Raw genomic sequence first — 24395 nt, forward strand, 5'->3', positions numbered from 1 at the left:
TGAAGATAAATTTACCACAGAACGTCTTTTGTGTTTACCTCCAAGCGTAAAGTCAACACAAGCAACTTTTCGAATTGCACGATTTGGTGGTTATTAATAGAATGCACTAAGCTGACGTCTACTTTTATGTGGAAGTGAGATAAACAAGACTTACTAAATGAATGGCATGTTTTTTTACTGCTGTCTTGTATGCAGCAGAGCAGAGCAGCGCAGCGTGGCATTTCGCCTACGAATTTGTCAGAATGAGAATAGTACTTCAATAGTTTTCTGTTTTAGACCTATGAATTTGGGACCAGACCAAATGAAGTAGCCCAGTGGGCGTTTATCCTTTTGTTAATTTTACTTACTTTTGTTCAGACCTGTGCAACTGCCAAGCTACGCTGAAGCTTCACGAATCTTACAGCCTTACAAGTTACAATACAGCAGCCTCAAAGCCTAAAAATACTGAAATTATTGGAATGTTTATCCTTAAAACAGTTGAAATACTCAGAGGAGCAAGCGAAATCTGAAACGACGTAAAATGAAACGTCATAAAGTAGTCTATCATTGTCTGAAATTTCGATAATGTTTGCATTGTGACGTACGATATTTGCAAAAGAAACGTGCTAATTTAAGACTAATTTAGCTCAAAAATGGCTTGTTAGTTTATGCAATTTAATCATTCAATGACGTAGGCTACAATAGGCTACATGACTTGGTTGTTTTGTATGTAAACGTTTTTTACTCTACAAATGCTTGAAAGTTGAAGACAGCTTGGATAAGCTGGTATGACGCAGCGAGCATCCAGGTCTTGTTAACTCAACCTACTTTATTTCCTAAAACAAACTCTGTTTGGCGAGGTTGCTTAATGATTGGGATTGAAAGAAAAGATGTAATGCATTGGAGAAACTGTTTTTTGCAGATTTATGTAGGATAGGAAAAAGATACCAGCTATCAAGGTTCTGGTTAAAGTGGCCTGGCTCTATTTTTTGCCTGTAGGCTGTAATCTAAGAAGTTTTATCCAAATTGTGCTGCTATATCAGTGACAAATTGTGCCTATAGTAAAGTAAAAAATAATTTTACATTTTTGTCGTTAAAAAGTGTCCAGTCGAGAAATTGAGGCCTTTACTAGCTATCACATGCAACAGAAGCTACAAGGTTAATTTTAAACTAGCTTGAGAATTGCAGAAAAATAACTTCAAGAGATGATGGCATTGTTTGTTTGATTAAAAACGTTCAACTGTTGCAAACTATTGTTGTTTGTTGCTGTATTACGATGCTTTAGCACAGGGCTTCCCAAACTTTTTTACTCGCGACCCCTTTTAATCTCCTAAAAATGTTTCGCGGCCCTTTACGATTAAAACTACGAACAGTGCGAAATATACATTTGTGATATTTATTGCAAAGCTTAAATCTAACGAAAACCAAAAACAGTTTACCGTTCTCAGTTCAGTCTGTTTTTTATTTATTTCTGACCATACCAACAAAGCCTATGGGCATTGGGCAGCCTACTGAAAAAAACAAAAACAAACGCATTTATTCAGTGTGATGGGTGGGACTGCTGCTTTCTGCTACAAAGCAAGTCCAGCCGTGGCTCAATGTTTGTTAATGCAGGTCTCAAGGCTGTTTCATTGTTTCTTAGGCTGGAACGGTAGGCGAAGTGAGAACATTTCAGATATCGCTTTGAAATTTTTGTTTCCAGATGTTCAATTTGTTGATGAACGCATCAATTTTAGATTTCAATGCAAAATATTGATGTTTTCTCCTAGAAGGGGACAAATTAAATTCGTTTAGTTTTTCAAGCAAATCTGACATTTGGCATAATTTCAAAAGCTAGATGTTATTGCGAAAATGGTGGACGAAGACTGAATTTTATTCTGTTGGAAAAATCACGATTTCATTTTTCGATGTGAATTGGCTAGCCATTTTTAGGCTTTGACTTGTGAAAGCCACCTCACTTCACAATGCAGTGAAAGAGTTTTTAACTCCGATTCCATTTCACCTCTTAAATTTTCAAACATACGGGCAACCTATTGAGTGCGCGACTCTAAAGTTAATAACTGTCACAGCATCTCGCACAGAATTGCTAATATGCAGTAAGTTACCTTGTGCAAATTGGTATACTTTCTCCGACCCCTGAAGTTCGTTACGCGACCCCTTGGGGGATCGCGACCCCCAGGTTGGGAAGCCCTGCTGTAGCATATTAAGACAGAATACTTTCACCTTGGTTCAGTAAGAATGCGCGTGGAATGCTCTTGATTGTTTAAAAATATAATTGAAACATTTGAGTAAACCTCAACAAAAATCAATTTGCATTTCTAGACACTAGACTAGAAAATTTAAAACTTTAAAACAACCATGAGGAAGTTGAAGGTTAAAAAAATCAATAGAAAGCTACGACAAACTATAACAACGGGCATTTCTAATATTGGCACGTAAACCAATAGCAAATTCAATAACCTATAGGCTTGTTACAAAATTAGACGTAGGCCTACTACTTTAAATTTCTACGCTGGACATATGCTTTACTTTTTATTTGATATCTGGTTTTGAAAAGTTTGCTGAATCATGAGTGAGTCTAAGACTTTATGTATTTTTGGCTTTGTTTGTGTCATTTAATTCATACTGTATATTATTTATTGGACTTTGTTAAAGTTATTTTTGTTTTGATTTCTTGAGTCTTTTGGCTATTTATGATAAAGTGATCACGATGCTCAGTTTTCTCTTTTCGAAGTCACGATGAAACTCAGATCCTTGTCAGTTTGTTAGAATGGAAATACAGTAAGTAGTTCATCTTAGGCTCAGTATTTGTTCTTTAGGTAGCCTAACATAGATATATTGTAGTGTAGTAGCCTACATCTACGAATGTCTGAAGCATTTGCAGCAGAACAATTGCTATCTGGTAGCCTGGCGACTACACATATGAAAGGATTTTCGATGATCAAGTTGAACATATCACTATTCATTTATAGCTTTTTTTAAAACTTAAGCTACAATTTGTGTTCAGAAAAAAATTTTACATTTTTTTTTTCTTTGAAATTTTCGTATTGGTTGATGTAACCCTGCCTGTCATTGTTTCAAAAGTTTGTTTGAGGTTTTGAGGAGAACCATGCTTTTGGCTCAACAGGGTAAAGACTTACAAGACTGGATAGTCACTGTCACTTTGTGTTGCGTAGCTTGGCCAAAATTGCCTTATTGCGAGGGAAGATGCGACACTTGTATTGCATACTGTACTTGCAAATTCCATACGCTAACGTAAGAAAGGAAGTGCGTAAGCACGTACGCACAGGACACAGACGTTATTTTTAGATTGAGCTTGCAAGGGATTCATTTGACTGACATACGTAGTGTATTGTGAACACGTTTGCTGAATTACAGTGCGCTTGGTTAAATCTTGAACTGTACAAAATCATTACTTGTGCAATAAATTGTTCCCAACTAGGATGTTCTTGGATGCAGCGACGCACGAAAGTTATTTGCATGATAGTGGTTCAAAAATGCAGTTGTTCCATGCTCGGACAAAAAAGCCTTCTTTCAAGCTTAATCTTGACGCTTTTTCATATTTCGAGAGAATAAATATCGCTGTTTTTGTACTCTAGAAAAAAAAGTCTTTGCAAGGCATGTTACAAAATATCAGGCTATGTGATGCTCTCATTGGAAAAACACCTTTGAAAAGGAAAATCAAGGAAGCGGCCTTACCAGCGTTTAATATTAATACTATTTCTTGCCCATATCCAGCAGTATCCCTAGAACCTGTCACCTTGAATGTCATCCAATTCAATAAAGGATTCGAAATTCTCTACTAAGGAAAAATTATAGTGTGTCATTTGGGGTATTGTAATGTAATGTACTGTAGACTTAATTTTTTGACAGTAGGCTAATCTGTAAACGCTACCTAAAACTAACGCAAAGTTGGCTTGTAGGCTACTGGTGCAAACTTTTGTGCTAACTAACTTTTTGTCATTGTAGATCTTATTTAAGAATTTATAAAAGTACGAAGATCCAGTGTTTGAAGGTCAAGTTTGCATTGCCTATTTATGAATAACTGAAGCATGACGGGTTCATCGAATGGAGAATTCGTGTCTTTGACACCATTAGAATTTGAAACGCTGCAAAAGTACACAGAATGTAAGTCAAAGTGCATATTCCAGACCCGAATGTATTGTAAGCTAAGTGGAACTGAGTGATTATTCTTTGTGGCCGCGTTGGTGGTTTTCGACTGCATCCAACTTCTAAAAGAGATTTTGTTGTAAGTTTGTTGATGCATTCGAGTCAATAAATCAATCCTTTTTATATTGAACGTCTACAGACGTTAAATCAATGTTATAAGAGACTGGTTTATTGAATGGAATGACAGAGCGAGCTTGCTAACCTTGCTGTAGCAAAGAATACTTGTATAACAATGGCGTGTTTGTGCTAAAACTGTCACCGGCGGTAGACTTGCATAAAAAAAGAAACGAACAACTGTTGTCCAGGCTTGATTTCCAAACAACTGAAAAAAAGCAACTGCAAACTGTACTATTGCTACATGCCTTTGTAAGCTACAAATTCGAGAAATACGAGGCTGTTATTTGTTCACTTTTCAGCTACTGAAATCTACGTCAATATGTAGCCAATAGCCTAATAGTCAAATCCTACGTCACACCAGTAGCGTAGCCAGGAATTTTGAAAGGGGGGAGTTTTGACTACCCAGCGGCGGGGGGTCTGGGGGGCCTCCCCCATAAAATTTTGAAAAATTACTTTGAATTTGGTGCATTCTGAGAGCATTTTCAGCAAAAATATGGGTACGAATATTCCTGTAAAATGGTGCTGTCTGGTAGCATAGCAAAAGGATAAGATCATGTTTTCTTCGGCATTTTTTTGAAATAAAGATAAGTCTCTGTGTTTTCTTGTTGCTAATTCCTGGCTGAGATGTTTGAATGTTTGGTATGGGCAAAACTCGCTCTTTTAATGCAATTTTGTTTAAAACTAGGCAATTTTTTATTACACTGAAAGCATCATTCTCAATATCGTGACGTCACACGCGTGCCAAAGAGGGTTGTAACCCCCAACCCCCCCCCCCCCCCTTGGCTACGCCACTGCGTCACACCCATGCGAAAAAGTTAGTTTCTAGGCTCTGAAGTGAATTAAAACCACCGATTTAAATCTGGTTACACCTATTAGGTTTTGCAAACACAGTTTAGAAAAATTTGATGATCATGTTTGTTTACATAACGTTAAAGTTTACGATTTGTTTCCATTCTGACTGCCCACGTCACATGACACCCCCTTTTGCTCCACCCCAACCCAACTGTAAATAGCAGGAATGAATCACACTCAAAAACAGTGAAAAATATAGAATTATGGCTAGTTTTAAATTGTTAACAATTGTAAGGCTATCAATGCATTCAGGAAAGATCAAAGGTTAGGATAAAGCGTTTGAACGATGGCTGACAAACATACACGTTGCTGAATTCACCTACACGTGACACAAAAAGTAAACAAGGCACTCATAACTTTCTTAAGTGATGGGCGTATTGGTGACAAGGAGATGTATGCGAAATATTTGCTTAAAATGGTTATTTATAGCTATGTCACTATGAAATGAAAGTGGCATGCTTTGTTGTTTATAGCAGTAGTCTGCAGTTGAAGATAAATCGATTTTCTGATTCAATCTCGATTTTATCATATTAGAAAATCTTCATCGTAAAGACATTTTTAAACCAGAACCACCAAAACTAAAACCACTACTGACTCTGCTTTACAACCGTGTAGGTTTAAATATTTACCTGTCTTGGGAATTGTTTTACAGATTCTGAGACGTGACACTCAATGTAATGCCAATTTTGCTTATTTCAGCTTTGGAAAAAGAGAATGTTTGTTGTGCTACAAACATATAAAATCAAGTAACATCATAGTACAGTTCGGTCTCATGATATACAGATTTAGTAGAAATGGTTTGGCAGTCATGTTTGACCAATTCAAAACAAAACAAAAGAACATGTTCAAAAACCAAAGGTTGGCAGATTTACTGGAGGTGGTTCAGAGCAATCGCTACCCTTAAAACACAGAAAGTTACTTTACTCACAGTGTACTCTATTTGTAAGGTCTGATTAATGCAGATCCCTATATATCGTTGTGTTTTTTGAAATCGCCATCTCTCCCCCTAAACTTGATGGATCCGCGTCTGGTCCAGCGTTTGCGAGACACGTGGAAAAGATTCTCACGCGATTATGATCCTCACTAACTGACGTTTCATCTACCAGCATTTTCCACATATATGCTGGATCCTCACAAAATTTAGAGGGCCAAGTTTTTCCCAGCATTCTAGTCTGTTTTTTTTTCGATTTTGTGTGACGTGTGTGATGATTTTGCTCATCGGCATCACGACCCTACTCTCAGACAGCAAAGCAACATTTTTTACATTGATCGCGCCGTTAAATCTATGACGTCTTGCAGACGCTGAGTCCATGTAAAAAACGGTTGCTTTGCTGCCTGAGATTCTTGTGCAATCGAGCTGGAAAATGTCCATGGCAAAGTTAACGTTACGGATTGGCATAAGTTATTGTAAAAAACACAAGAAACATATCAATTTCGCGTTTTCTCGGCAGTCGACTATAGCAAGGTTGACATCGATAGACATCGGTGTTTCACCCCTCACGCTAGGCTCATCAATATCGCAAGATAGACAAAAGTTGTCACAAAAAGATGAGTTGTTTCTTTAAACATCTGTCAAATCGGTCTGTGACAGGGTTACTCAACTAATGTTAACAATGGTCCAGTTTGACAAGTTGAATATTTTTACCGGTCCGGTGAATAAGTTATTTCACAACCATCAAAGTTAAAATATCTGTACCAAACCACTTTTTCAGGTGAATGTAACTTGACTTGGATTACTGAGAAAGTGTTGGTGAGTCTGGGGGAGAAGCCCCCCAGCAACTAGGATAATCACAGTAAAAATTGCTTCCTCCTAGTAGAAACCTCTTTAAAGAAGCCCTGAAACGTGGCAATGAGGTTATTCTTCCAACAGCTCAAAGTCCATCATAAACACCAAGATGGTCTGGATTCGGACCGCGTTCCGCCAATCGGGTAGCCCTGGTCCATGATATGTAAAAATGATCCCAATTATAGTTGTAAACTGACTTACATATATAAGTCAACAAGAAAAAAAATCAACAGCTAGTAAAAACATGTAGCTCCATACGTAACGAAAGTAACGGTGAATTTATGTTAATTTTTTTCTGGGGTTATCGAAATTTAGAAAATGCCTCGTAAGCTTAAATAATGTTGCATCACTACAGGCAAAAAAATTCAAAAAATTTTGTTAATGTGAACGTATTTTCCAGACTCGTCCAAGAAATTAAAAGATGTGTTGCTGGAATTCAACGAAGGAGGGGCATTGTCGCATTACAGCAAAGAAGAGGTGGGCAATAGCTAATTTTGTATAAGCTTATTGCAAACATGTCGATATAAGCGATTTTTATTTTTCCCGAGGTGTTACTGTTTATTTGCTGTTCCAAACTGGCTATTTATTTTTGTAGATTTTATGTATAATACTGAGTAGTCTGATAAAGCTTTGGTAGAGAGTTTGCTTTGTTGAACCATAGACAAAGAAAACAAAGTAACTTTAGCGGGTTTAACATATTTTATTACAACGAGATATAACATAATTAACAAATCAACTCATACGTTTTTCGACACGTACATATATCCTCATCACTCATCAGGAATTACTTAAATCTGCAAATATACAGATTTAAGTATCTGCAATGTACATCTGCAATGTACATCTACACCTGCAATGTACATAAAAAGAAATTTATAAGATAAATCTAACTATGCACTACAACTGCAACGAGTAACGACACTCCGGACTGAAAAGCACAAACTGAACAAGTGATGCAAGAATGAATGCATTTGAAGTAGTTAGTGGTAGCAATGCATTCCGAATAATGCAAAGCGGGCGACGTAAATGAACCGTTTATGCGTTTTAGCGGCCCACAAGCCGTGCTCTGGCTCCGGGATCGTACATTGCACTCATCTGTTCTATAATAGAGTGCAGAATGAAACAAGGCATTTCTACATGAAGTGAAAAACAGCTGTATCAAAAATGTTATAACTTCGATTTTGATTAGGCTATACCATCTTAAAACGCTTTATTTTCTCTGTGAAAACAGCTATTCTGAATCTAACAATTGAAATGAAGCAGTGGTTAAGTGATTAATAATACGTTGTTATTATTCATTGTTTCCACAAAGTAATTGATACTATTAAAACAAACCTATTAAAAGCATGCCTTGTAGAACAGTTGTCTTTACCAAAAATAAAAACTTAACTCATGATATTTTCAAATAAGCTGTTTTAGCAGGGATGTTCCTCTTTTGACAACACTGTAAGCATATTTTCATCAGTTCAAAATGACCACGTTTCACGTTCACGTGTTGTTTTTTGCAGATGTTTCATCTCAAAATGTCACATTATGGTTTTATTGCAAAGTGAAGGCTTCACAAAGCTATTTTTAAATATTGACATTTGAAAGTTTCTGCTTGTGTTTGTTCTGACTATTATCAGAATTGTGTTGTTACGTTGATATAAAAATCGCTTCATCTCGTAATGTGGTTGTCCACAAGTGTACGTGCAGGCCTGTAGCCTAAATCACCTCATTATCTTTGGTGTAGTTATGTGTTAGTGTTCAAGGTCATAAAATCAATGGAAAAAAGTCATTTGTCTCCATAGCAAAAAGTAATGGTTTATCACATGGCCATTCTTACCAAACGCCGTTGTTTCAATCTCTTCAGATATGTATGTTGTAAACTGGATAAAAGATTCCAAATTGTGTTTCCATTACGCTAACTCGGTTTATTTAACAAACCTTTTTTGAAACAATGGTTCCTAAAGCATTTCAAACCAACAAAACCTTTCATGAAACTGTAAATGTATTATCTTACCGAAAAGTTTTGTTACTTATATGTGAGCCACTTTAATTAGTATTGTTTGATATTATTCATACTTTCCATGTCATTTCAGCCCATTGACTTTGAGGGATTTATTCTGTTCATGGAGACCTATTTAGAGATTGATGTACCTGAAGAGTTGTGCATCCACATGTTTCGATCATTTCAAAAAACAAACTCCAAATCTAAGAGTAAGTATTGTCAAGAACTATAGATGCTGTCAAAAATATCTTAGACTGTTTCTTAACATAAGAACAGTGAAAAAGAACAAAGGAAAAAAAACCTTCAGTAAGTTGATAATGCGATAGTCAAAAAGTCAAGGCGCTTGTCTTTAAAAATTGATCATCTCCATCAATCCATTTTGGGTATACAGGCTAATAATATCAATCCTCATGTCAAGGGTATGGCGTATTTTTCGAAAGCGAAGTCTTCTTCTCACCTCGTGATTTGTTGGCTTGAAAAAGTCCATGTTCAGGGTTACAAGGTCACGCTTTATAAGTTCTTTCCCAAGAAAATTTTTGTCTACATTGACCTCGCTGTGCTGCAATGCTGAGGCATCTGAACTGTGAGATTTTGATGCTGTAGCACCTTGCTGCTGGATTATCATCCCACACAACTGAATAACCATTTGCACGCTTCTCTTATTGTATTTTTTAGGCGTCCAGCTAGATAATTTGCTTAAAAGCTAAGACTTAGTACAATGCAATTTTATTTGAAGTTTCTAATTGCATAAAATTAATATTTACTTTCCCAGGTACTGCGATTGATCTCACCATTCCAACAGCATTGGCTTGCGTTTCTATTGCAGGTGAATATAACGTAGTACAATGTTCAGCCAATGTATTCATTGGCCGACTTCGTCTTTTTCTACCAGCAATAGCAACTTTTCTACATTTTTTCAACGTCTCCAGACGCAGTAGTGGATCCATGCGGAGATCCCCTGGTGCCTGGAGCCCTCCCATGGATCAAGTGTTCTCTCCAGGTCGAAAAATATATACATGTATTTTTCTCCGATATTACACAATAATTTGCTCTGTTCGCTCAACTCCAAATTGTTAACCGTTCGCGGCATTGGACACGTAGGGTTTCACCAGTGGATCGAAGAGGTTGACATTTTGTATGTGCCCCTCAAAACTGAGATAATAATGCGCTATTCCAAAGTAAACACTTTGCTCACTAAACTAGGTAACAATTAAATTTACCCATTTTAGTGTATGAATTGAAAAGTAGAATGTGCCTTGTACATTATAGGGAAGGTGGAGCCAGTTTTGATGAATGTAGTCAAACATAAACTGTGCATTTTGATCAACAAACCATTATAGGGTTTAAAGATGAACATTGCACAAAAGCCACCAAAACAAGATTTAAATTTGTAAAATGTTGCAAAATTTTGTTGTTTAACTTTGCCTCCAAACATTGTTTTCTACATCTGCTACTGGTTACATGTTACCTGGAAGATAGTCGGCGTAAATTTTATTGTAGGCCTATAGCCCTTATGATGAACAAATGTACACATCATTTGTAATTACATTAAGCTTATTTAAGTTTCCTCATGCAAGTTTTGTCAGAACCTATGAAAACTGTCTAGTAAGATTGTATGTGACTTTAGTAGCCTATTCCGTATAAAACAGAAGCTGGAAAAGAAACCAACTAATGTTTACAGAAAATGTCTGTGTCCACAAAAATCAATAGTATTGAAATACCATCATTATTTCACATTTAAAAATATGTATAATAATCAGCTTTTCTCAACGATCGATTGCCATTTTCTTATGAAAAATCAAATTTGACGTAAATAAGCTTAAAGGATATGTTTACTTGTTCATTTATGATTGAGTGCAATAGAACATTTTTAACTTTGCAAGGTTTTTGGTGATTCCAACTAACACTTTTATGCGTCGAAAACGATACTGAGTGTGAAAATATTAAGTTACTGTAACTGCAGACATCATATTCAAGACACGTGTAAAACAAGATATGAGGCACGACACTCGAAATTAAGTGAAATCAATAAAAGCACAAATTGGATTTTTTTTAAGAACAAAATTTCGTTTCGTTTCGAAAGTTTATTTAATTATATCAGTTTAATAGTTTTTTTAAACGCCGCTCAACCGAAATACTGTAATTATTGGTAAACCTTTGACAAACCTGGCGCAAGGCCAGCCATTGTAATTTACTTCAGAGATCGGATGTGCGTTGCGTTTTATTTTCGTTTCAAGTTTTCGAAGTGGCTTTGTTTAGAAGCAAAACCAAACAAACTTTTTTGATATTGACAAGCACGTGACAAGCACGTGACAAGTTTAAACAGGAATCAAACAAAGTTAAGCAGAAAGTGTTGTATCGAAGCAAAATTATTTCAAAATTTTGAAACATTTATCTTTTCGAAGAGCCTTACCACCCACTGCGTGGCAGAAAAATGAACACAATCAGTACAACGTAGCTTTTAAATCCGGTATGACTGGCCAGGAACCACTGTAGGACCTCTCGGTCTTCTAAAGCCAATCTTTATCTACTTGAAAGTAACAAAATAGTGGTTTTAAAAAGTAATATTTTTAAAATTAGTCAATTTACATTCGTTTTGTTTATCGATTTTGCACTCATCATTCTTGATTGGGAAAAGCAATTATCTCTTTCTGATTGCATTTTGCCTCACACTTTGGAAAGTTTCAAATCATGTGCATGCTTTCAATCTATTGCAACGCTGCATAAATGTACTGGTGTCCACAGAGGTTTTAGTAAATGAAATATTGTTTGCCTCTCCAGAGAACCTGTGCAAAACATCTGCTTGTAAAAAATAAAATATTTATGAAACATGGTTTATTTTAAGGCACAGTTTATTATCATAATAAATAGATGACGACTAAGGCGCCTGCCTTTGCAGCGTACTAAGGATGCTTAACGGGAAATTGCCAAGCTTTAGCTTTCTAACCAAAGCGAATATAGATACGATCATGTTTAGTTTACCAGAAATAGACATTATAGTTTTACCTTTTTTCTCTACATTGTTTTTTCACACACAGTTGAAACCCCTTGTGAAGCTCATAGAAAAACAATTACTTATAATTGTTTTACAATGATTTTCCTTACAAAATGTCAAGCAAAAATGTTCTGCTGCTAAGGTGTGCAAATATTTCTAAATAAAAGGAATGACTAGATTAAGTGTAACAATTTGTAATTAAAATCGAACGTCATTAAATAGAAAATAATATGAAGTTATATAATCATATGAAAATAGAAAAATAATAACGTTTGGCGACGTTGAAATGGTGTCAAAATAGTCACTTTTAATGGCTGAGATTTTTGTTGTGCATTCTCAGTTGGGGCTTCTGCTTTTTGTTTCCTGTTATTTTTTTTAGTTAAAAATCTTTGTGCTATCCCATTTAGTTAACCCCGCAGAACCCAGACCAACATATACAAGTTGAAAAAATTTTATTTTCAGTTATTTAGCTGATTACATCTTGTACATCAAACAATTAGTACAAAAAAACACATTTGATCATTTTTAGGGGGATTTTTACCTTGTGACACATATGTCACAACGGGTATTTACAGTACATTTTGACTTTGTGACCGCAGCTAACAAATCAGCCATTTTTACATTGATTCAACGTCTGCAGACATGGAACCAATGTAAAAGTGACAGATTTTGTTGTTTGGAAGATTTACGTAATATTGGGCAATAAAATACAATTTAGCAAAAAAAAAAAAAAAAACGAATATACAGTTGTACACACATCTCAATTTTAAACAATGAAACTGATCGAACAATCTTTTAAATTTATCAATGCCTGCATACATTTCAGACATGAAAATCAACAAAACGATTTCTTCTACAAAACACAACCTTACATTACATTTAGAGCATAAAGTGTTTGTACTGTTTTTTTTTTCACATAATCCACATTGTCCTCTCTTATCAACTTTTGTGGGCCAGTGCCAAATGTTCTTTTTTCTGACATTTGGGCATGGAAGGTTAGAAGTTATAAATTGCTGAAAATATACAAATGGAGATAAACAGTTCATCATCAGGAGTTTGGATTGTAGGGCCAGTAAAAGTAGTATTGGGTGAAACAAAATCTTTCTTTCTCCACTGATAGGATGCACTTGATCTGTAGGATGAGCTGCTGGCTGTTTGTGGAATCAAATGGGACAGAGGTTGATCATCAATCATCATCACTAGTGTCACTTTGATCTTTACCAACAGTCTGCAATAGTTTAAAAAAAAACTTGTTTTTCAATAAGATACCTGTAAAATCTATCATTTTTACATTGATTGAACGTCTGCAAACATTGAATCTATGTAAAAATGATGGATTTTACTGTCTGAGCATGTACACAAAGCAATGAAACACAGGCCCGCATACACAAGCGACAACACCTTGCATGGATTCTATCAATAACGCTGCTATTTGATTATGTGAGGTGTTTTGAGTATTTTTCACAGCAAAAGTTTACTAATTTTTAAAAATAAAATTTGTATTTTAGCACTAGCCCGGTTGATCAAAAAAGTTTGCAAGTTTTGTAGTAAGTTGGCATTAGTGATGCATGGCTTGATGGTTGCCGACCCCTAATCTAAGTAGGTGTCCAATAATCTTGAAGTTAAAAAATAAGTACATTAAATTTTAAAGTGACTAAGTTACTCAATACCTGAGAACTTTGACAATCGTCGTCATCGGAGTCACTATCTTCTGCAAATTCTTCTGTCATCTCCATTTTTCATTTCCAATATACGGTATAGCCTACTCCATGCTCACATGATTTCAAGAAGACATAATGTTGGCTATTGCAAATGCTTTTAGGATGTTCCTATAAGAAAAAGTGTTTCTTTTCAACTCATTTTCCAATGTATAGCCTAAATACAACTCAAAACTAGCCCTACAATCCACTTTTTTAACAAGAACCTGTTTTGACTAGGTAGGCTATGTTCTAATTTACAGCATGTAGGCCTATGTGATTGAACAAAAAACGCTTTCTTATAGTCCACATGTTAGCAATGCCATCATGCATAAATACCATATCTCACTTTCAGTACAAAATATAGTATAAATACTAACTAAAATACTGTGTCTAAATTATCACATGCTTGATAAGCCTACTAACATTGTAATGCAAGAAAGCCGGAGTGACACCGGTGTAACAGTAAAACGTTTGTTGATGAAAAAATGCTAAGAGAACACATATTTCAACAAAAATTATATCAAACAAAACACTAATAGTTGTAGAACAGTTATATCAAACTAAAAACTGATAAACTTACTTTTAGAGCAGTAGATGGATGGCAAACTTTCACTACCTCAGAGCTGCAACTGAAAGCCTGGAAGTTGCTATCTTTGAAAAAGCACTGAAGTCACATGACTGCAACCAACCAATCAAAACTGGCTAGGAAATGTTACACTGATGTCACATTGGACATTAATGGAAGAATTGAACAAAAAAATAGCGAAACTCAGAAATAATAGCTTATCAAAGGTTATGTTACATATATGTCACAGTGGGTTCTGCGGGGTTTCACTTTGAAGCGTCCTAAAGAGTTGCAGCTGCATTTAGAAAACGTTTTCTTCCAGGAGAATACACAGACACCATTGTGAAGACCATGACACAAACTGATGCGGCCATTCCACCTAAGGATGACACAGCAATCGACGGGATGCCAAGAAAGAATTCAACTGAAGGTATCAACTATTTACATCAGCTGATACTGTGGCGAACAGAAAGCAACCGATTGGTTTCACAAGATGGACGTCCTCACTACCACTTGACCACGTGGTATTGTTGACCAATTTGCAATTTGCAATATTTTTGCTGTGATACTATACGATTCTTTAGCATTTCTTTTAAAAATGTACTTTTCTTATAGGCTTGAAAAGGGCTATATGACTAGCCGAAAACGTTCGCTTTTTGTTTTTATAATGTTAAATGTAGTGTTGTTGCTGAGTTATGTCTGTTTATAATTTGCAATTGGTTGCTTGTTTCACGCTTGCTGTACACTTTTATGTGACACTAGCTGTAGGAATTATTTATACTAATCCTACAAGATCTAATATCACTGAAAGTAGCTCTAGTATGAATGTAGATAAAAAGCTATACAGAAAATATTCATACAGAAAATTTCCCGACTAGTCAATATCCTTATTTTTCGAGAAAAGAGATATTTTCTGAGAGGATATTTTCCTGGTGGATGTTTTCCTATCGGGAAACATTTAATCTTAAAAGATTTATAAGAACACCATTGATCTTGTACGAAATGCAATAACACTTACATGTGTGTGTTGTTCAAAACCTGAGTAGTTGCAGAAGGATAAAACGCAGAAGCAGTGAATTGTTACGAATTCACTTTCTGTTTCTCGGCAGTCGAGTGTAGCAGGAACTCAGCGATAGACACGTGTTTCGCCCATGAGGCTGGGCTCATCAGTACCGCATCACTAGTGTTCAACTGTTTTATTTGCATCAACAGCGCACGGGTACAAAGGATTGACACGGCGAGAGAGCACAAACAAACATAGATCTTCCTGGCGTCAGCACTACCTGACTACTCACTATAGAACAGCGAGCATTGCGTTTCGCTAACCATACCGGTGTAGCCTCCACACTAGCCATCAAGACTTTTCCAAAAACATGTGTTTCTCGGCAGTCGAGTGTAGCAGGAACTCAGCGATAGACACGTGTTTCGCCCATGAGGCTGGGCTCATCACATGGGCGAAACACGTGTCTATCGCTGAGTTCCTGCTACACTATATACACAGATCGCTCCTTTTCAACAATTCACTTTCTGTCTCAATGCAAAAGTAGAACGTTACCAACATATTTAATTGTGACGTTTTTCTAATAGCGCAGACAAAAGAGAAAGTCAAGCAAGGGGAACTTACTGTGAATAACGACAATCAACGGCGTTTGAGTTCCTTTTTTGGAGCCAATACCAAACGACAAGGTAATAATAACAATAACATATAGCAGTGAAAAACATGCATAGGTACAATCTAAGCCAATGCTCCTCAACTGTTTTCAGTTGTCACCGACTACTCACAAGCAATTAGTCAAGCTTGCGCACCCTTTAACTTCTGCAAGAAACCCTGAACAAAAAAATCAAAATAACACTTAAATGTTTGAACATTAGAGCTTCCCAGTCCCTTTTGCTTAAAATCAAAACATCTGTGACCTCCCTTGAACCATCTCCCCCGATAATTGAATAAAGTTAAGGTCGACTACTCTTCTAAGTTAAGACATATATATCCATAGACTGTTCGAATACGTATAGCTTATCACATAAGTCACATCATATGAGTACTGCTGGTAACGTTTAATCAAGGTAAGTTTATAACATTGTATGCGTTTACTATCGTCTATTGAGCGTGAAACTTTTCTTTCTAAGGGATGTAACCTTTTAAAAGTAAAATTTTGATGATACTGTATATTTCATGAGGTGAGATTTGTTATTAGTGTGAACTTATAGCTGCCGAAGAAAGCAATTTTAGACTTGAAAGTCTACAGTGCGTGCTGCTAATTTTCGATAATGCACCGTGACACATGGACGTATACCGCTCCTTAGCCCAATTGCTTATTGCCATAAAAAATTATATATTTACTCTATTCAGAGAATAAGTGCCAGTTTGGTCGAAAAATGTATTATTTATCTCAATTTTATTTTTTTAAGCATTAATGGTTTTAGTTAACTTTTCATAATTCAAATATAAATTTTATCAATAATTTTTAATTTATTTTTATCTTGCATTCAATTTTTATGTTTTTTTAGAGCTTCGAGTCATTTAACAATAAATTCTATTCACTAATGCGAGAAAACGTATTTGATTTAATACAAAAATATTTTGATGTCGTCCCGATAAATTTTGTTGCAATGCAGTTTTTTGCCATGTCATCAAATCGCTTGAACGCTTTGACAAATATAAAGAAATCTCAAAATCAATCTATTGAGTAAATAAAGCATTAGTTTGTGAATCAGATAAATAGAAAGTATACAACTTCGTCTTAGTCTGGAATTGATAAAGGCATTGTTGCCAATGCATAAAAAGATTCAACATACGAATATTAGGAAGAGGGCTCATTTTGTGTTGCTATGAACTGTCGTGAATTAATGGCAACAACATTGTTATTCGCCATGTATTTATATAAAATGTAAGGCATTTTTAGCGAATGAGTTTTTGAAATCGAGTCTGGAAACTACTGTAGGCCTACTTATGGTAGCTTAACATTTTAGACTGTGAAATTCTATTATTCTCTACAGCTCAAAAAAAGTCTAGAGAAGTTAAAAAATTTTCTTATGAAAAGTGAAGTATATCTGGTTGACGTTTGTTTATGATAACGATTATGTTGATGTTATCCAGGGAAACTTTCCATTGTCTCAACCTTGTCAAAGCTAAATCAGCGACCAGAAAATCACGAATTTGTTCATTTGAAAGACGTGGTCTGCCACTTATCCTTGCTAGAGGAAGGCTCTCCGGAAAACAAGCTTAAGTGTAAGAATGTTTGAGTTTATTTCCTACAGTAAACAATGCCTGCAATCATTTAGTGGTGACCGTTTGCATAATTATAATACTAAAGCAAAGTACGGTTTTGTGCTAAGAAAGCAATAAAAAATACTTGACTTTTGTTTACAAGCTTTCGGTAAGCTCAAAAATGTGTCTGTTTAAAGCACTTCTGACTCATATATTATAATAGCACTTCTAACTCTTTTAATGGTTATCTTGAAATTTTTTTAGTAAGCTATCATAGTAAGTCTATGGACTTCTGCTATCTCTTTATTTCTTTCGTTTTGCTTCTCTAATTTGCATCTGATAAATTAATTGTTTCCCATTTTTCAACGTCCGAACATTTTGTTATTGCTCTGATCGGAAAGCAATCCAGACTGCATGACCATTTCTTTATAATAATGTTTATTCTTGATCGCAGTTGTATTCAAATTATACGATGCCGATGAGAATGGTAGTCTTGATAGCAAAGTGAGTTTTTTTTTTATTGAAACTATTATGATATTTTGTTTGTTTGTGTTTCTTATTCATGCTAAGCATTTGGTTTTACTTTCATGATTGCTCACATTATTTGTATAATTTGTTAATTTCTGTTTTCTTGTATAGTTTGTAAACATACATGTTTTTAAAAGGAAAAAAGTAAACAATAATTTTCTTCAGGGTTACTTTGCTACAGCAAGAAATTCTTCTATTGGTTGCTCGGTTACCTACTCATGTTTTGACAAAATATTGATATTGTATTTAAAGTCAACATTTTTATTGAACTATTTACTGCTTTACGTACTCAAGGTCTAGAATTTTCGGTCCATCGTCAAGTAAACAATGAAATTAGGTATTGTAAAAAAATTCTTTGCTTATGATAAAGTTGTAAAAAATTACCGTCAACGAGCCAATCTAAAAGTCTCCTCATCAACTGGAATATTGCTTCTAACTTTGTTCCCATCTTTACAGGAGATGGATAGGATAGTGACACAAATGATGCACGTCGCAAAGTATCTTGGTTGGGACACTACGGAGTTAAGACCGGTGAGGATAAAGAGGATGCAGCTTTATCTTTTATTGCATTGCTTACTGAAGTAAAATATGTTAAACAAATCGTCGGAATAAACGCAGCTTATTACCTCAAATACCTTGTGATAGTTTAGCTTAGTTTACACCAGAAAAACGTCTTATGTTTTTGAATTAAAATTTCTTTGTGATGTGAAATTTAGTTTACTTTGAAGGACTTTGTTTACCCTGATTGGGTTTGTCAGTGAGGTTACGATTTGATTAGATTGTAAATTTGAGAAAACATATTTTGGTTTCAGATTCTTCAAGAGATGCTCCATGAAATTGATTACGACAAGGACGGAGTTGTGACACTTGAGGAATGGATTCAAGGAGGATTGACTACCATTCCTCTTCTTGTCCTTCTTGGACTGGAAACAGTAAGACTGAGTAACAAGTTAATCAAATTATGATTCAGTTTGCTGTCCCTGTGAACAAGTAAAATAAAACAAATAAACTTAAACTAGTGAAAACAAAAAGATGAGCAACCTCTCTAGCACATTTTTTTCTTTTTGTTGTCACTTGTTCAACCTAAAATCAGTTTGTATCCTTGTAAATCTTTCTCTTGCTTCATGGACCAATTTGACAGATGTTTGAGGTACAATCTCCTCTTCTTCTTTAACTTAAATGAAGTGCTTAGTTTTGATGCTAGAAACTTAACTAAAATATTGCTGATTTTTAAATACAATTTTGTGTCTGAATTTAGGATGTCGCTTTGTTTTAGGCTATTCTGTAAATAATTGTGCTAGAGTTTATTTTCAACTGGAGCAAATTATGGCAACACTTTTATCTGATACGCAGTTAAGTTTCGCAGTTTTTTTTAAGACGCTGTAAAAGTTTATGATATAACCCGGTTATAGAAACTGATCACATGCACAGTGGCTTGCTGGTATATTTCAAGCAATGTATTTCATGCAAACTTTATTTGCACATTATTACTTCACTCATAACAACTCTGTGTTAAACTCAGTCGCATACGATATTTTTTTTTATATCACAAATGCTTAATTTTCCGCCATGTCGTTAAACATCGAGCTCTAAATGAAAGCTCTATGTCCAAAATCTATTTAAAAGGACGCGGAAACGTGGTTTGCTGTTTAAATAAATACACAGCAGGTGAAGGAACGGTAAAATTCTATACAAAGTATTTTGCTAGTACTGTAGTTGCAAGTTTCTTACAGTCAAGCATTATTTATTTACGCAGCATTTAGTCACTCAGCAGTCAATCAATCTCGCTGTTTTAGTTTCCAGTCTGTTGCCATTTATTAGCAAGTTCCTGTGGTTAGGTAATGTGAGATATTATTCTCGGAATGGTCTTTATTACTTGTGACCCTTGGGTTGATATTGACATTCAGCCGGTTTTTACCGGTTCATTCGAACCAGTTATTAACAAACTTATATATAGACTTATGGACCACTGTCGAGTGTATCTACAGCTGTAAAATTAGCATGCTGCTGAATTTGATGAAAGAACCTGTTATAAAAGCGCATTATTTGGATTTCATCAATGCTTTGCCTAATTAAATGTTCTTGGCTGTTTGTTTCCTGATCCAATGACTGTACTTCGTGTGATTTTATTACAGAATATAAAAGACGATGGAACACATGCCTGGAGATTGAAGCACTACAATTCCCCAGCTTACTGCAATTTTTGTCACACAATGCTCATTGGAGTAGGAAAGCAAGGCCTTTGCTGCACATGTAAGTTAAGAGAAAATTCAGATTGAATTTTTTCTTTGAATGAAATCATGACCACTGCGCGTCCTAAAATACATTATGTTGCTAATTTTAAATGGTTTGTTGTTTTAAGTTAGAACGAAGCATTTTGTAACACCAGTATTGATTTATTCTATAAGTAAGTAAAATTGGTTTTGTTCAACATGATGAGAAACAGGAGATGAGATGGCTTTTGTTTTGCGTGTACTATGTACTTTTCTAGATTATTCCGTTTTCTTTGAGTCATTTTCTGTAAATGTTATCATTTTGCTTATATTATTTTTATTGAAAGCAAGCCTGCGTTGTTTTGGTAACTGTGCGTAAAATAACAATACTTCTATTTACATCAAACTTAATTGCACTAAAAAAGCATAAAAAAATTAATAACATTGCCAGATAACAGCATATTTGAGAAATATTTAAGTTCATTTGAAGTACGTGGAACGTAACTATATACTTCAATATCCAAACAACTGTTGCTGCACTTTTCAAATCGCACAATAGTTTATCGTTTTAGAGTCAAGTAGAAATGACGTAATCTTTAAGAAACCGAGGTTGATCAGATGTGTATCCTGTTTTTTTATTAACAGTTTGCAAGTACACTGCACACGAGCGATGCGTGAACAAAGTCCCAGCATGTTGTATCGACACGTACACGAAATCTACACGTGACACTACGGTTGGTAGCCTAAATATTTCTAAAGCGAATTTGTTTTAAACAAAAGTTAACAGAAATTTATTAGTACTGTGTATTGTATTCCTTATAGCTAAGTGTAGATAGATGTACGAGTACTTTTATTTATTAAAATTACTGCCCTAGATGTTGCAGAAATATGTTCACAGTTTTGAATGGGTGTTAGTAAGCTTTTATAATCGTATTTTAAAGTGAATAATTAAGCCATTTCGTTTAAAAACTTCTATTGACAGGAGTTCAGTCATTTTTGGATAGAAGGAAACAATGCTGGCCCTTGTGACAAATGCAAAAAGCCAATTAAGTGCTATCAAGGTTTAACAGGACTGCATTGCCGTTGGTGTCAAATGACCGTAAGCTGAGCTCAATCACACTTCATGTCAATGTTGTTTGTGTCTTTAATGACGTTGCTTTCGCAAAATGCTGGTGTGTGCACAAAGCGTTGCGTAGCCCGAACACGTTTAGCGTAGGATTTTATTTGCGTAGCCCGAGCACGTTTGTGTTTATCAATCAAACAATATTATTTGTTTAAATAGTTGATTCAGACGATGTAATGCATGCATTTGCAAGCTATTCAAGCAAACTAAATGTTCCATCTGCGCAAATCAGAAAGAATATCAGTAGAAGGACCAGGCAAATAAAAACTTTTTGGATAAATTTAGTTGGAGATGTCATATGTATAATGGAGTCACCCACCCTGACAAATATTGTTTGCAAAGATAAAGTGGAAACGTTTTACAAGTACTGTCGAACAAGGTGTCTTGTATTTATCATCATAAATACTGTTGTTTTGGTTGCAGTATCACAACGAATGTGCTTCGCATGTACCAACTATTTGCAGTCTAGGAAAAATGCGAAACTATACTCTTCATCCTTCTTCTATATGTCCAGGAGTACTGGTAACTGTTTATGTTTTTAGAAAAAATGTATTCATAACTAAAGTTTTATAAAATATATTATCTCTCCGCGTATACATCTCGTTTTTGACTAGGCTGCTATGGAATGTTTCACAGTGACGTAGCTATATAAAGAAAGAACTTCGGAGGCAAAAGCAACTGTTTGGAGGCAAACATTTTTAATAGTTGAAAGAAAGAGTTTGTAGTATAGCTAGTGAATATAGTCTAACATTTATGAAACTTCATTTAATATTTAATACAATATCATCAAAACGATGTAACAGTATTAAAACCATTTTTAGGGGTTCAAAATAAATTTTTTGAGGGCGATTGCTCTTCCAAGCCCGGTGGCTACGTCTTTAATGCTGCATCTTGTCACGTCTTTAACTTTGTGATACTCTTTGAGGTATTTTGTTATTTACATTGCTTAGGAACGCGAATTCAGATCTAGGGAAAACAGTTCAAACAATCTTGTTGAAGATAAACAACCAAGTATACGGAGAGGTATGTGATTTTGTGTGAGACTTACAAAGGTGGAGTCCAAGTCAACTGACCACATATTGTGGCCTTCTGGTTGCTGTACGCTAGGGGTTTCCAAACTGGAGTGAAGTGACCTGTTGGGAGTCATTAGAAAGGTTTAAGAAGGCCCGTAAATGTACACTATTTTTTCCATAATGTGCTAATGTTTAACCATTAGACTAAATCTCATCATATATTAACGAAAATTTTGCTAATTTAACTCGAGATCATTCGAAACAGTTCAACGATCGGTGACTTGATTATTTTTTCAAAAATGGTCCGCGACTATAGATTAATATCTTTGCTGCTTAATTTACCTTGTGTAGCAAATGTTGCTATGACGATGTGGGGATTTCTAGAAGTCATTGAGGCCACGATCGAACGAACTGATGATCTTAAACAAGGGTAGAACTCAAATAAGGCGATTTCTATTTTCGTTCGATCGTGGACAATGAAGTGTTGTTGTATTTATTCTTTCGAACACCTTTTTCAGTTAACCCAATGAAACGAATGAATTCTATGTCCTGGGATGGAAAAGGGTTACAAATCACTACTTTACCCGGTACCCATCCCCTCCTCGTGTTTATTAACCCTAAAAGTGGGGGTAAACAAGGCGACAAGTTAGTATCGATTGAAAACTGAGTATATTCAACATAAACAAATAACACCAAAATGTTTCATTGCTTTGGTATACTAATCTCGGTGAATTTTACATGAATAAACGTTCTTTACGGAAAGAAAGAGCTTAAGTTGAAGAAATAGTTTTCAATGTTTTCTGTTTGAAAACGCAGTAGTTTTGAAACCTTATATGTACTGTTTATTTTTTTCTTTTTGAATAGCTTCATCAAAGTAGTTTGCTGTTTTTGTCTTTCATACTCTATTACGGATTTGTCTGGTTCAAATATCTGTGGCTCGTTGCAGGACACCAAAATTTCACCAAAAAAGGCTTTTGATAAATCAATTTCATTTTATCTCAATCATTGACCCTTTTGCATCAACACCTATTTCTTTGTTTAGGTTGTACAGAAAAATGCAAGGCCTTTTGAATCCCAGACAAGTATACAATTTAAATAACGGCGGCCCAATGCCTGGGTTAAATTTCTTTCATGATGTTGAAGATTTTAGAGTTTTGTGTTGCGGAGGTGATGGAACTGTAGGATGGGTTCTCGACTGCATAGGTTTGTCATTTGTAGGTTGTTTCGAACAATAACGTTTCTTCATCTTGTTTAGACATAATTTGTAGACGCTAATAAAAAATGAACGCTTTGCGATCATGTTAAGCTTAATCAATGTTGTCTGGTTCGTAATTTTCGTATTCGAAGTTTTATTGTTTTACAACTGGGATACTTATTCTAAAAGTTTTTTTGTTGTTGTTGATAATTATATTTCAATAATAACAGTTTAGTCCCTTGACATTGTCTCACATGATTATCTTTAGGGGAGGAATTTTTGGCTTTACACTAAATTGTCGATTCTCCATGAACTTTCAAATTTTTCTTGTTTTCCTAACTTTTGATATAACGAAAAAACACACTCGCCAAAATCGTCAATAGAAGTAATATAATAACTTCATGAGTTCATCCAATCGATTCTACAGCATAGAGATCGATATCAACCTCGCTTGAAACTCTACCGTTTGAAAATACAATCACATCGACGTAGACTAATTGTTCAAATACTCATAGTGTCTTCGTCTAACTGAAGTTGTACGCTTTAGTTGCTGTTGACGTTTATTTTACTAACAATGACGGTAAGTTTATCTTTTTTTAGTACCGTCCCGGTAATAAGAAAAATAACCCTTCTTCGTTGACTGGTTCGGATTTTCCTTTTTCAAAAACTTTGATTTTACAGTGAACAATAATAATTCATGTTTATTTTGGTCCAGATAAGAGTCAAATTGAGCATAGGCCGCCGGTGGCTGTTTTACCTCTAGGCACAGGAAACGACCTTGCCAGGTGTCTTAATTGGGGAGGGGGTGAGTTGAAACGTTTGTTAGCATTTTTAAATATGTACTTGGAAGATAAAATCGAACATGGACGAAAGAGATTAGCGTATTTAATTTCTGGAAAACAGGTTTAAAATTTTCGATTTTCAATTTAACGAGCAAATACTGTACCATACCATTGATATT

General features: G+C 35.2%; 1 protein-coding gene and 1 long non-coding RNA gene across 2 annotated transcripts in view; one reads left to right on the forward strand and one right to left on the reverse strand.

Annotated features, from left to right (window-relative positions):
- The first annotated feature begins 4018 nt into the window (after positions 1 to 4018).
- LOC145766083 (diacylglycerol kinase beta-like) overlaps positions 4019 to 24395 on the forward strand; it is a 31438-nt gene continuing 11061 nt past the window's right edge. The window contains exons 1-18 of the mRNA XM_082577741.1: positions 4019 to 4107; positions 7305 to 7381; positions 8986 to 9103; positions 9667 to 9720; positions 14477 to 14584; positions 15742 to 15840; positions 17252 to 17383; positions 17817 to 17866; positions 18347 to 18421; positions 18703 to 18822; positions 20026 to 20143; positions 20749 to 20837; positions 21086 to 21202; positions 21650 to 21748; positions 22177 to 22249; positions 22758 to 22884; positions 23282 to 23442; positions 24150 to 24239. Coding sequence (XP_082433867.1) covers positions 4032 to 4107; positions 7305 to 7381; positions 8986 to 9103; positions 9667 to 9720; positions 14477 to 14584; positions 15742 to 15840; positions 17252 to 17383; positions 17817 to 17866; positions 18347 to 18421; positions 18703 to 18822; positions 20026 to 20143; positions 20749 to 20837; positions 21086 to 21202; positions 21650 to 21748; positions 22177 to 22249; positions 22758 to 22884; positions 23282 to 23442; positions 24150 to 24239 — 1783 coding nt within the window. The 5' untranslated portion in view covers positions 4019 to 4031. The remainder of the gene's footprint in view (positions 4108 to 7304; positions 7382 to 8985; positions 9104 to 9666; positions 9721 to 14476; positions 14585 to 15741; positions 15841 to 17251; positions 17384 to 17816; positions 17867 to 18346; positions 18422 to 18702; positions 18823 to 20025; positions 20144 to 20748; positions 20838 to 21085; positions 21203 to 21649; positions 21749 to 22176; positions 22250 to 22757; positions 22885 to 23281; positions 23443 to 24149; positions 24240 to 24395) is intronic.
- Positions 12824 to 14202, reverse strand: LOC145766084 (uncharacterized). Its single transcript, XR_014288687.1, has 3 exons — positions 14170 to 14202; positions 13560 to 13718; positions 12824 to 13117 (listed from the first exon to the last, which is right to left on the reverse strand). It is a non-coding gene; the product is annotated as an uncharacterized LOC145766084 (long non-coding RNA).

Source organism: Aplidium turbinatum, chromosome 3 (assembly GCF_918807975.1).
Source record: "Aplidium turbinatum chromosome 3, kaAplTurb1.1, whole genome shotgun sequence".
Taxonomy (NCBI): domain Eukaryota; kingdom Metazoa; phylum Chordata; class Ascidiacea; order Aplousobranchia; family Polyclinidae; genus Aplidium; species Aplidium turbinatum.